The sequence below is a fragment of the Aythya marila genome (genome assembly GCF_965140915.1).
Source record: "Aythya marila genome assembly, chromosome: 3".
Taxonomy (NCBI): Eukaryota; Metazoa; Chordata; class Aves; order Anseriformes; family Anatidae; genus Aythya; species Aythya marila.
Window position 1 is genome coordinate 77534793 of NC_139044.1, and position 13693 is coordinate 77548485.

Here is a 13693-nt window from a genome sequence, read left to right on the forward strand (position 1 = left end):
AAGTAAGGTTGCCAATAAATTCCCCAGGAAGCAAATTCAAATCTGTCAATTTAAAAGAATCCCAGGTAGTTACTATGATTGGGAGTTTATACAGCACAAATGTCAAACACAGTAACAAGGATAAAGCAAGTCAAACATGAACCTGAATGGGTTTAGTGTTCTATCTTTGCATATCCTTACTACTTAAGACCTTTTTCGAGCATTAAATAGCCATTCCAATATTCAGCTCTGAAATTCTTAACTTCACTTACCTTTATCCTTTGACCCCTCTGGATTCTTGGGATTTTTTCCTTTCAGAGACTCTGTAGGGAAGTAATTAATTTTTTGAGATTTAGAAGATAGGACTGGATTTCTACAGTTAAAAGAAAAAAAAAAAAGTTATAAGTATTTAAAAATTAAGACTATAATTGTGAACATAAATGGGTTCGACCTTTATTTTCCTTACATCTGGTGACCACCCTATATTTTTTAAGGTGCAATAGTTATTACTAGAAATTACAATATAAAGAATATGTATCACACTTTCTGTGGAGACCTCACAGAAGAGAGAAACCAGGAAGGAATAAAGGCAAATGCAAGTAGTGCCACAGGATTAGAAATTCTTAGGGCCTTATCCAACACTTCATGAAGACAAAAGTTTTATCTGTATTCTCTGATGGGCCTAATATTGTGCTTCAGTCCTCTAGGAAACATGCTTTTAAGATCAGCAAGTACAGAAAAAAACATAGATTATGATGCATAAACCTATTATATTATATTATATTATATTATATTATATTATATTATATTATATTATATTATATTATATTATATTATATTATATATATTTTTTCTTCTTCTTTTATTTATTTTATTTTATTTATTTATTTATTTATTTTATTTATTATTTTATTTTGAATTCTGCCTCTTGAATTCTGTTTATGTATTAGAGAATATTAGAAGGATTTTTTTTTTTTCAAAGTGGGAAAGAACATTAGAGCCTTTGGGATGCTGAGTAGACCCAATCACACTACATCTGACAGGATATAACACCCAAGGATCTAGGAAAACAACAACAACAACAAAACGAACCAAACAAAAAACCTCATGCCATTTGTTCCAAATGAAAGCAAACCAAATTTTCTTTGAAAACAGATAAAGCTAAAAGAAGATCCTTCCCAAAATAAGTTTAAAAATCATCATCTTCCTGGCTGCCATGGTATCAGGATGTGATCCCACTTATCCATCTGGTTTTAAGTGTGAGTTGTTACAGAAAATGTTGACTTCCAGTGTAGCAGAAGCCTTTGGAGAAATAACACCATTCAGTGATAAGTACTTAAATTAGGAATTTGGTCTTCACAGCAGCAGGTGGTCTCCTTCAGGGGACTGAAAAAAAAACCCTTCAGCATGAAGACTTCGAAATTTGTTGAAGGAGCTATATAATCATAGAATCATAGAATCATAGAATATCCTGAGTTGGAAGGGACCCTTAAGGATCATCAAGTCCAACTCTTGACACCGCACAGGTCTACCCAAAAGTTCAGACCATGTGACTAAGTAAACAGTCCAATCTCTTCTTAAATTCAGACAGGCTCGGTGCAGTGACCACTTCCCTGGGGAGCCTGTTCCAGTGTGCAACCACCCTCTCTGTGAAGAACCCCCTCCTGATGTCAAGCCTAAATTTCCCCTGCCTCAGCTTAACCCCATTCCCGCGGGTCCTGTCACTGATGTTAATGGAGAAAAGGTCTCCTGCCTCTCGACATCCCCTTATGAGGAAGTTGTAGACTGTGATGAGGTCTCCCCTCAGCCTCCTCTTCTCCAGGCTGAACAGGCCCAGTGACCTCAGCCGTATAAGGGAGCCTTGAGGCAACAGTTTCCCGGCTTGACCATTTTACCTTGTGTAAACACCTGCAATCTCAAACATCAGCAGTCACTATTACGGCCACAGGCATAAACCATTGCCTTTGGCCTGGTGGCTTTGGTGGCACCAAATACTTTTTTTTTTTTTTTGTCTTGTTGTCATGCATGTAGTCCATCTACCTGAGCTTTCCTACAATTGTAGCGCCTAAAACAGGTTTGGCACTTTAGAGTCTTACAACTTTTGGATGCAGCCATCAGTGCAGGACACTTTCCACAGTGCATCAGATTCCCCAACCTATGAGACAAGGCTACTGAGATCAGTGGTCCTGCTTCCCTTCCAGGGAGCAGGACTTCATCTTCAGGGGTTTAAACAGGGACTCCCTAAAGGTTGCTCAAACATCTGCTTTTAGACCACTTCATTGCTGGTCCCAGAAAGGGAAAAACAAAGATACCTTAAAGCCAACACTCACCCTGCTGCTTTCTCCATGCATGCTACTTTAGAGGTGAAGCTGGGAAACTAGGAAAATCATATCAGAAGATGCAGGAGCAGTATGCAAACTACAGGATAAAGTTCTGGTTTTCATGCAAGCAACAGCAACAAATATATTGATGTAAACAGGGGGAAATATTAACTGAACCAATATTGTGTTTCAGTGCTTTCTGCTTAAGATCTGTGGGGGATTTCATTTCTAGATAGGCAAGTCCCACAAAAAAAACTTTAAATGGTTAAAGAGAAATATGCGTTGTATATGTTATAAGTTAAGATAAAAAAGTGCTATGGGCAAGATGTTATTTCACTATATTTTTACTTTAAAAGAAGCAAATGAATTGCTTTGGCAAAAGCAAATCAGCACATTTGTTTCTTCAGTGACAATGTGTTATTATGTATATGGCAAGAAAGAAATACACACTATTGACTTATTTCCCCTACTGCTCTGTGCATAAAAATAAAGACTTATTATCCACATACAACTTACACAAGAAAAGATGCAAAGATATCCTAAAGCTTAGCAAAAGCAAACATGAGGGAAAAAAAAAGGAGCATTTGTTTGGAAAACATATCATGCAACACAGAGCATGAGTGAAATTACAGTACATGGAGAGCACAAATACTGTTACCTTAATAATTCAATATAGTGCATTTCTAGTGGATTTCTTACAAAAATTCAGTGAGGAGTTATGTACGATATATCATAAGCTTTTAGTGCTACTCTTAGAGACTCTAGATGAAGGAGCTTCTACTCTGATTAGCTGGGCAAGATATCTAACAAACAAACAAACAAAAAAGAATGGTAAATTATAGCTTAGGGTTTTCTTGGCCTCACATTATTTAGATATACTCATGTCAACAGCAAATAAACTTTTATATTAATTATTCTAAGTGGTCTTCTTTACTTCAGCTGAAAAGCTAGTTATAAATTCAAAAGTACTCCTGAGTACCTTTTTATCACAAGTACTCTTTTATCACAAGACAAGGGAAATATATTCTTTTAGTGTTCTCCTTTCTTACTGTCAATAAAACTAGACTTTAAGATTCAAGATAATTTATTGACCTCATAAAATAGATAGGGTAACACTGTGAGGTTGTGAACTGTAGAGTATCCTAGAGAGATCTCCAAATTCAGGGATTTATTTTTCCTCTCTCTTCTTTAAATACAAACACTCTACATCACTTTAAGAAAAATAGCCTGCTTTATGGTAAGGTTTTTGGTTTGGGTATCATCCTTATTCATTAATACTTATGTCATCCTTCAAAGAAGGGTATGGGGTATGCCTCTTGTACTGCAAAAGGTACCAGGCAAACATTAATCATCACAAGTTTTTAAGAGTTTATTTAAAAATGTTCCTTTATTTGGCCATACAGGAATAGTAACAAACTCCCAAGATACATTATTAGGATGTGCGTACAATCTTAAAGTCCTTATATTTGCCAGTAACAGTGAAAAGAAGGCCCCAATAAGCTGGTCAGCCTCTGTAGAGGCCACTGAGGAGACCTGAAGAGAGGACAGACAGGTAGAAGTATGACATAAGTGACAGATATGGCTTTGATTACTCTATAAATTATAGACTGGGTGAACATGGGGTGTAAGATGAGTGGTTAATAGTACTAAATATATGCTGAGTAATCCAAAACGCAGTAGGAAAAGCACATAGTTTAGAAAGGCACTTTTTTTTTTTTTTTTTTTTTTTTCTCCCTTTCTGTACAGCTATGTAAGTTCTTCCTATAGGGTCTTGGCTGCCAACATATTTTGAACTGAGCTAGTCAGGTAGCTAATCAACACCCACATTTTTAGACACAAAGACTGAAAGTTTCATGCCTATTATAGGAAACAGTGATGGCTGCATCAGTAGGCACTCTCAGGACCTGAGGGTTCAGGCTTCACTGGACTGGACGTCAGCATTGCTGCAGCCACTCAGAAGCCTGCAGGCTGTATACGGCTGTACTCAGCAGTAAGTAGTAGGCCAAGGCCTTGCTGTCAGCAGCAGTATTGCATTGGGACATATATGACTGTATTATATGATGTAAAGAAAGTGGTATGAAGCTCAGTCTGGTAATATGTTGGAATTCTTACATAGATTTTTGTCTTACTGTCCTAAAATGTAGAAATCTGATATAATACAACCTGTGTTTAATGACTGCCCCTTTATGAAGACCAATTGAAGAAGGTCTAGACTCCTCTGTTGTATTAGAAGGACCTGTTCAAATAGTGATTGAAGTCACTCACACCTTGACTGAATTGCTAAAAGTACTGCCAAAGAAGCAGTCAGTGAAGAATGAGCTAGAGAAGCTCATTCAGGGCTGGCAAACTCATTTCCATCGATTCCAAAGAAACTTTTGCTATGAAGGAAGTGTTTTGGGACTCTTCTCAAAATGCTGAGCCTTTTTGCTCCATGCAGGTCACAAGTATCCATTTGAATTTTCCAGCACAATCACATCAGCAAATAACAGCAATGGGCAGCCTGTGGAGACACCCACAGGACTCCAGGAGGGTTTTGATACACAATTCTGGCCCATATAACCAAGCTCATGTAAATTTGGCCAGTGTACATTAGAAATAGAATGCATATGCACTAAAATTTATTTTTCATCTTTTCTGTGGTGCTTGAACTAGACTCTTCATTTAGTTCTGTGTTAGAAATAGTATGCAATGACTTAAATTTAAAATAAACATTAATATGCCTATCTATACAGTAGCTCTTTTTATCATGAAGAACCTAAAGATCATCTCAGAACATAAATCACTTTTCCTTTGAAATCCACCTATCTCTGGAAAGGAGGGAAGTGATAAAATTAATAAAAAGCACCCAACAAAATAATGCATGTAAATAAATTCACCAGAACTAACAATCTACTTACTCTGACCAAATTAAAAAAAATAAAATAAAATAAAAATATAAAGGAAGATGAAGGAAGATTCAGACAAACTCACATATCTCAGGTGGCTGACTGGATGAAGCTATGAGTTTTCACAGAGCCCAGAAAGCCTGTTATCCAATCATGGATAAATAAATCTACTCATGGATTTGTTCTTACAGCATCCACAGATTTATGCAAGCATTCAATGCAAACTTCACTAACTGGTTCCTGTTATTCATATCATTCAGAAAAGAAAAAGATCTTAAGAAACATCTTAACTATAACTCAGAGTGGTTTTGTGATATTTATTTAATTACTTTTGAGACTTTTGAATATTAATTGATTTTCAATATTCTATTTATGTCTTTGTTTGTTTGTTTTTATTATAAAACGTATATACATTTTTAGCCAATTAAATATTGTTTGGTAAGATTTCTAATGGGCAAGATCTCTAATGATTTTTAAGTTAATATCTTCATTCTTCTTTGTGTGTCTATTTGTTTTAAAACAAGTATTACATTCTTTTGTGTATCCTTACCTTTATCTTTTAAAGCTGCAGGATTCTTTCCTTCCTTTTCTTTAGTGTGTTCTGTAAAAAAAATAATAAATTATGAGTCTTCAAGCTAGAGTGATAAAAGGTTAACATCTAATACCCCTGGGTTAACAATTGATTGAAAAACTGTTAGTTTCTCAATGAGCCATGATACCAACCAGATGTGTAGTACAAAACACTGTCTGCACATTGTGCATGCTAACAAAGTGAAATTATGAAAATTTCTTAATTGTGATGAAAGAACAAAGATCACTCAAAACTCATTTCACTTTGCAGCATTTAACAGCAAATGTTCATAGTGTTCCTAAATTCTGAGTTTGGACTTCAGTGGGCTTTTACAAATATTTCCTATTAGCTGTTTAAAGAACTGTTTGCAATTCTTATAATGCTAACAAAGTTTTACCACAAATTTACTGAACTAGTATCACACTAATAATTTGCTAACTAAGCTATATATTATGAACAAAAGCCCAATGAATTGCAAGATTTTTTTCTTGATGCAAATATATCTTTGGGTGTTATACAGTTTTGTCCTTCAGTTTTACCTTTATCTTTTGTAGCAGCTGGAGATTTCAATTCTTTGTCTTTTCCAGGATCTGTAAAATAAGTATTCACACCGACAAAGTGACAGTTAGAAGCAATGAAAAAATGAGATTTAATCTTAAGAGAATGAAGCATCTAGATCATGTGAGAGACTACATCTGTAAATCAGAATAAACAGTGAAAAGCAGTGAAGTTGTACAAAATTCACCCATTTTGGTTTTGAATGACTGTAGGTCACAAAATGTGTTTTATTGACTTAACTATGAAGTCTATAAATTTAAAAGCTTCATCTTAATATATGATAAGGATACTTTAACTTTCTTAACCAGAAAGTACAAAACAAAACCCCACTTTTTGCCAGTTTTGATTTATTAGATGTGGCAATAGGTACTTCCCTCATCTGGGATTGTTCATTCTTGCTAAGCAAGTCCAAGGATCTCTCTATTGAAAATATTCTTTTACAAGGATTAAATGCATGTTAATTTGAGGGCAACACAATAGTGACAAATACGAGGACAAAGAGTTATTTTTAATCTGCCTACTGACAAGTAGTGGAGATGGCTAAGCCACATCCTTAATAGACACTGGATGATGAGGGATAGTCCCTTTAAAAAGGCATAAGAAATAATCTGGTCCAGACAGAAAGCAAGAATATTATTTCAGACGAAACATGAGACTGTGGTTCTGGGCTAATTAAACCAAAGATTCCCTCACCCTTCTCCAAAAGACAACAGATTAGGCTGTCCAAAAATAGAAAGAACAGATTTGGACTTTGAATTCTGAATATTAAGTACAGACTACTGGTTACAGTGGTTATATATATTATCTGAGAAGCAGTAATTAACTGGCATTTCCCGGAAAAGAAATACAATGTTCTTCAGCAGATATGAAGAAAAAAAGAATCTTTCTATTGGGAAACTCAGAAGCAATTCAGTGACAGAAATGCTTAAAGATCTGTTACAAGATCCCCTTGGTTTCTGCACATGGGATACAAGCTCAAGACTCTGAGTGAGTACGAAGTTGTATTGTGTTTAGCAGATAGATCTGAAACTTCCAGAGCTACAGTGGCTATCCACAGTAATAATTATTTACTTCCGGGAATCACACACAATTTACAAAGTCACTTTTGTTATGGAAACATGGAATGTGTCCAATGGCAATTTAACATCATTATCAATAAAGCTTCTTGTTCATGATTTATTATTGGACTCTGTCTAAGAAAAAATAAGTTTACAAGGAACCTACATTGAAGGAATTCAGACATGATAAAATTGTATTTATATCAGAAGTAACCATCAGGTGAAAAAACTGCATTTACTGTTGACACTGAAAGCTGTCTTTTTCCATCCTCACCATATCCCAGACATCTGCTTCAGAAGCTGCCTCTGCTCTCCTGCTTCTACCTTCAGGTTTTGTGCTCAGGATTTTATTATTCAGTCACTAATTTTCAAAGTGAGAAAACAAACAATTCATTGCAAATATCCATGAAACATATAGGGAGGAGCTATGTATTTCTAATAGTCCTAATGAAAACTGAAGTAACACTAATATTTAAATAATTAGTTAATGACAGTGGTCAGTGCTAACAGAAAAAAAAAAAAAAATCAGCGAGAAGGCTGAAAGATATGTCCTTCTGTGCTCATGAATTACTGAAAATTTCTGAGAAGAATTCCATGCTCTGTACAATGCTCGCTACAAAAAAGGGAGTGTGGAAGATGCAGACCTCTCATTTATGATATGAAAAAAAGAATTTGTGTTTAAACCAAGTAACATAGAAAAATAGTACACTATTATGCTTTGAAAAAAGCATATATGTTTGTAAACAAACAAACAAACAAAAATGTAATGCACAATATAAATCCATCATGTTCAAGAGCCTGTCTATAATAACTTACAGTTTTTGTGCAAAATTAAGAATATAGTTATCTAAACTGTTGTAAAAAAAATGTTATTTCAATAATACATTTTTATTAAAAAAAAAAAAAAAGGAAGAACATTAATCAATTCTTAACTGCAAGTTTAAGTCAATACTGACAAAACTTAAAGTCCCAAGTGGTCCCCAAACAAGGGTGCTTTGGAGACTTTTGTCATCTCCAGGAGAAAAAAATTGCTTTTAGGATGGTGACACAGATGATGCAGAAGAATTTGAAGAGTGGTCCAGGGATGACCTGTAAATATTAACTTAAATAATAAATAAACACTAGCTGTGTTGTAGGACTGAACTTGCTGAGGTCTATTAGATAGTCTGGCAAAACTTGCTAAAATAACAACCTGCAGCACAAATCCAATAGAAGAGCCTTTTCCTACTTGCTCTGTATTGATTTTCAGTGTTAAGCTTATATTGAGATCAGACAACATAACTGAGACCTGTAGTGAGCCTAACAGATTTATAGAGAAGAACTGTGTGTGAATAATAAATAGACTTTGTATATATATAATAAATGTAATAATAAATAAACTTTGTAAATAAATTTACCATGCTTGCATGGCACAAGTGTCTTCCTTTTGACAAGGAAGAATATACAGTAATGGGACAAAGCTTCTTTGGATTAAATAGACTAGCATTTCTCCACATACCCATTGTTCTAGTCTGTTTAATCAACTATAATCTACAATGTCCAGTAGCAGCAGGAATTTTAATACTTTTTTTTTTTTTTTTTTTTTTCCCATCTTTAGATCTGACATTGATTTAACGAGTTAGGAAGAAGTATCTAAATATTTATCTTACTTGCTTGTTTCATCTTTGGTTTATCTGAGGAAAGAAAAGAGAAGGGAAGCAGACGTAAAAAGAGAAAATAAATAAATAAATAAATAAATATTGTAATACATGTTCACACAGGGAAAGACTTTTTAATACAAACAGATATTGAAAATATGTTTAAAGAAATGTTGTCCCTCACTGCTTAAATACAGCTTGAAAATTATTTCCACTCCATTGTTACTTGATAGTTAATGTGAAAAATGTTCATGTTTTTCACCTAGTACCTTGCAGACATGCAACCAAACATAAAAATGTCAATTTCTTATAACCGTCTTTAAATGATTCTAGCTAACTTCTTTCTTAATAATATTGGATATTACGTGACAATATATTTGCTGTTTCATCATTTCTTTTACGTATTCACATTTGCCTTAATAACAAGCACTAACTCCCTGACAACATCCTGACATTTGCTCATGTCATTTGTCAAATAAATACAGTAAAGAGATAAAGCACTGTCTTTTCTCAGACACTTCTGGCAGTTCTCTGACTTCTTGCTTTCTTTTTACTACTAATGAGAGATCAGTGAACTGGAATGTTGCTACAACCTTCTAGTCAATAGGGATTTGAGGTGAAAGCTACAACAGCATGTTAAACAACTAAAACCATTGTTGAGGTTTGAAACAATGAAACTACACCCTAATTGCTAAACAAATAGAACTGCTGACACACCAGATTTTACTGCAAGTCTCCATATTCTTCGTTTTTTCTTAAATCACAAATTCTAATTTTGATCAGATCAGACTCCCTCTACTTGTTGACATGTAGAAAAAGTTGTACAAAACATAGAAGAACAAGCATTTTCATTTATCAATCCAAAAAATAGTTTAAAAAACATTTCTTCATGAATTCATACTGTGCTGTTAAGGAAGAGTCCTCACTTTTACTCAGATTTTCCAGATACTTGGGATCAGTGAATTCAGTACAGTTTTCTCTTAAGTCAAAACATAACCCAGAGCTGTTCCCATCACTTTTTTTTCTTTCTCTTTTTTTCCATCAGAAATAGAGATGTGTGATAATATTCAAAAAAAACTTTCTGAAAATGTGTTTTTGCTTATTTGTCTTTGAAAGTCCAGCGTGTTGGCAGCACATACAGGGCACAGAAATGAGAAGCAGTCACAATTACTTAATTAAAATATTCATGTTCATTTATGTGCAGTAGAGGACCTGAGTTGCTGCCAGCATTTGGAAGGAGCTGTAGAGGAGGAGCTTTGACTTGGAGAAAGTAGATGGTTGTGGACATGGGGAGACAGAGCTGCTGCTGCTGCCTGTTCTTAGGAGAAATATGTTGTCCCCTGTTTGATCAACTTGGGGATCAAAATCAGCTGGGATCCTGAAACTCCCAGCTTGTTGCCATCCATGTGAAACTTTAGTTTGTACTGCCCCATCTGTGCTCTTTATGGCACAGTTAAAATATTTTGCAAATAACATCCCATGTAATGGTGGCACGTTGTAGAAGAGACAAATCTTACAGCAAACACCACCTCACTGATGTATGAGGAGGTCAAATAGTGCAGGTGGCTGGGGAGCACTTGTACAGCAATGGAAAATAGTGTGGAAATACCCAGACTAACAATGAATGAAATCTAGGCCAAGGCCTACCTAATTATAACATTTTCCATGACAACTAACAAGCAGCTGACAGCTGCTGCAGGGTGCCTATTCTGTCTTGAGTAATGCTGAGTAAAGCTGAAGCTGAGAAACTAAAGAAAAGAGAGGAATAACAGCTCAGCTGACCAAAACTACACTTGTAATTATTCCTTATACTTTATTCTGAAGGTTACTTGCAAATTTGGAAAAACTCCATTATGAAAAGACTGAAAATACCAAATTCATCATCAGGGCTCTAATTGGTAATATGAGCATGAGTAAATAAATAAATCACCTTGGTAGGCAGCTAGTAATACAACAGAAAAGAAGTGGGTATATATTGTATAAAGGGAGCCAGTGCTGACAAGCTTTAGGTCTTTATGCTAATGTTTTACTACTTTGCTCCTTGCCATACTACCTTAAAATAAAGAGATTATTTATTTATATATTAACAAGTGTGTGAGAAGCTAGTTTACAGGATATAATGCTGAAAGGTAAAATAATAATAGGTATAAATGTATGTAATGGAGAAGGTCACGATAGGAGACCTGATAGGAGGGGAAAAGAGAATTTCCCTCACTTGCAAGCTCATTCGCATTTGCACATCCTCAATCCCAAGTAGAATGTGTCCAAGCATTCTGTCCAGCAGTTAGGCAGTGAGATGTGTGTATCCAGTTAATCTATTCAGAAGATCTTGCAGTGTCACAGGGAACAAGCACTGCCAGCCACCATGTGCCCAACATACTGTGTTTTTCCTAGTTTGGCAGCCATGTATTGCTGTTCTTTGTGTCTTCTTGTACACTTCAAGAGTGGATAATGATTATGATCTTTTCCCTTTCCATGCTATTTGATGTGTGGAATTTTATTCACTGTCCTTTGTTTCTTTATCTAGATTATTATTTTTTTTTTAAGTCTCCAAAGCTATATATATAAAGAAAATTTTAAAACGATATATATATACAAATATAAAAATATTAAAAAATTTAAAATATTAAATATATATATATATATTTAATATTCTCACCATCATCTTTGTGGTCATGGCTTGAGTTTTGTTTTAGCCTGAATGTAGACTGACCCTTGTTTTTTTCTGCTCTGACTAACTTTAAATTGTATGTATGCTTTGTGGCTTGCTGAAGAATGTGACATCAACACATGTAGTTCTTGTATCCCTTCTTCTGGTGTTCCTACTTCTAGACCTTCCTGTTCATACCTCACACATTAAAAATCCTAACTCTTTTGCTACAAACATCTATAAATTCTGCTCTCAAAATCCTTTTGAGTTTTCTCAAGCTGCAGTGGATCTTCAAGGCTCTTCATAGGGCTAATATTTCATTTGGGATAAGAAAGGCAGCTCTTCTGACTGCAGGTTGTCTGTGCAATATCTCATTGCAAGTCTGTCTCCAAGACTGAGGAGTTAAGGCCCTACCCCTGCCTAGGCTGCTGGGGTAGGAAGCCTCTCACAGGACCTGTGGAATATGAAAGTCCCAGTGCAGGACTTTTAAGATGAATCGAGTGGCTTGCTCACTTTCAGCTTTTGTAGGGGTGGTGGTTTTCTGGAAGTGGGACAAAGCCAGGTTCCTGGTGGAAACTCCCTCTTGCTCTGATAAACAGAGCAGAGCTGTTGCAAATAACAGCCAGAGCAAAGAGTTTAAATGTTGCTGTCATCTAGCTGTCTGAATCTGAGGTTTTTGTTTCTGTGTTGTTGTCTTTTGAAGAGAGATAATGTTAACATTCTTTGTTTTCATTTTACCTTGCTCTTCTGCCTTCATTGCTTTTTCTTCCTTCTTTTCAGGTACCGCTGCAAGAAAAGATTCTTATCTTTAAGTGGCATTTCTGGTCAGAAGTGTTGCTTTTCTTAAATACTTACAGATTAATTTAAAGCAAATGATCTCAAAGATTTTGAACCATGAGATTGCTTTTTTTTCTGATACAAGACCACATACATACAAGCATTTTTGACCTATCTTAAAAAAAAAAAATCAAACAGGAATTTCTTTGAAAAAGAAAGGAAAAGGAAAAGGAAAAGGAAAAGGAAAAGGAAAAGGAAAAGGAAAAGGAAAAGGAAAAGGAAAAGGAAAAGGAAAAGGAAAAGGAAAAGGAAAAGGAAAAGGAACATCTTTTTTTCTTGATCTCAGGAGGAACAGAGGCTAAACTGCAGTGCATATCACATAGCTGAGGAGAGAGCTAACCAAGACTTAACGAGCCATGTGAGGGTTCCCAACATAAGTATGTTTTTCTCTTTGCAACAGCAGAAATCTTCACTCTGCATCCCTGACACAGCAAACCATTTCCATATATTTTTAAGCATGTATTTATTCTTACTGAGGATAACAGGCTCCAGTCAGACTGTGTATCACAGACACCTAATTTAGTTCTTGTGAGTACTGCAGTTTCTGAGTGTGAGAGGAGAGAATACGATCGCTTGTAACAGCAGGGCTGCTAGATCTTTATTGATGCCAGAGAGAAGCAGCAATAAAACTCAGGTCAGAATGTCTGAACACTGAGTATCCCCAAGCTTTAGCTTGCACACTTCCCAAATCGATTTGCACAGCCTCAGAGACAAGGGACGGAGCCTATTCATTCACAGCTCTATGCTAAGGATTAAATGATTTAAGAGGAGGAGGTGGAAGACGGAAACTCTTCAGACTTTACTCTTCTAGGAAGCTTACACAAATAGGGGTATCTTATATAATTTATGACAATTTATATAGGTTTGATAATGCGTAAGATTTCATGTAGATTTCTGAATATATTTAGAACAAAATATATTTTGGGTCATATGATTAAATTATTCAGCTACAAATCTGGCAAATATGTAAACATGTTTGTTTAGCTGTAAATGGCACTGCCATCACTTCACTTTCATAAAGGCAAGCTTTTGTAGTTGCAATTTGTAGCCACTATGCTGAATGAGCATTGCTGCTTCTAATTTAAAAAGGTATCCTCCTACAGCATTTGAGGAAAAAAAAAAAAGGTAGCATTAAGAAAATATGCTTCACCATTGTTGCCTAGTTTAAAAAAGTGAAAAGAATAAAAAATCAGCATA

General features: G+C 35.2%; 1 protein-coding gene across 17 annotated transcripts in view; it reads right to left on the reverse strand.

Moving 5' to 3' along the window:
- Nucleotides 1-13693, reverse strand: part of TRDN (triadin) — a 246932-nt gene that overhangs the window by 67977 nt on the left and 165262 nt on the right. For 14 of the 17 annotated variants that reach the window (XM_082757682.1, XM_082757677.1, XM_082757685.1 and 11 more), the window contains 5 exons: nt 12398-12445; nt 9022-9045; nt 6296-6346; nt 5736-5786; nt 252-302 (listed from right to left, as the gene is read on the reverse strand). In XM_082757682.1, coding sequence (XP_082613808.1) covers nt 252-302; nt 5736-5786; nt 6296-6346; nt 9022-9045; nt 12398-12445 — 225 coding nt within the window. The remainder of the gene's footprint in view (nt 1-251; nt 303-5735; nt 5787-6295; nt 6347-9021; nt 9046-12397; nt 12446-13693) is intronic. The other 3 variants (XM_082757675.1, XM_082757673.1, XM_082757686.1) reach the window with 1 other exon arrangement.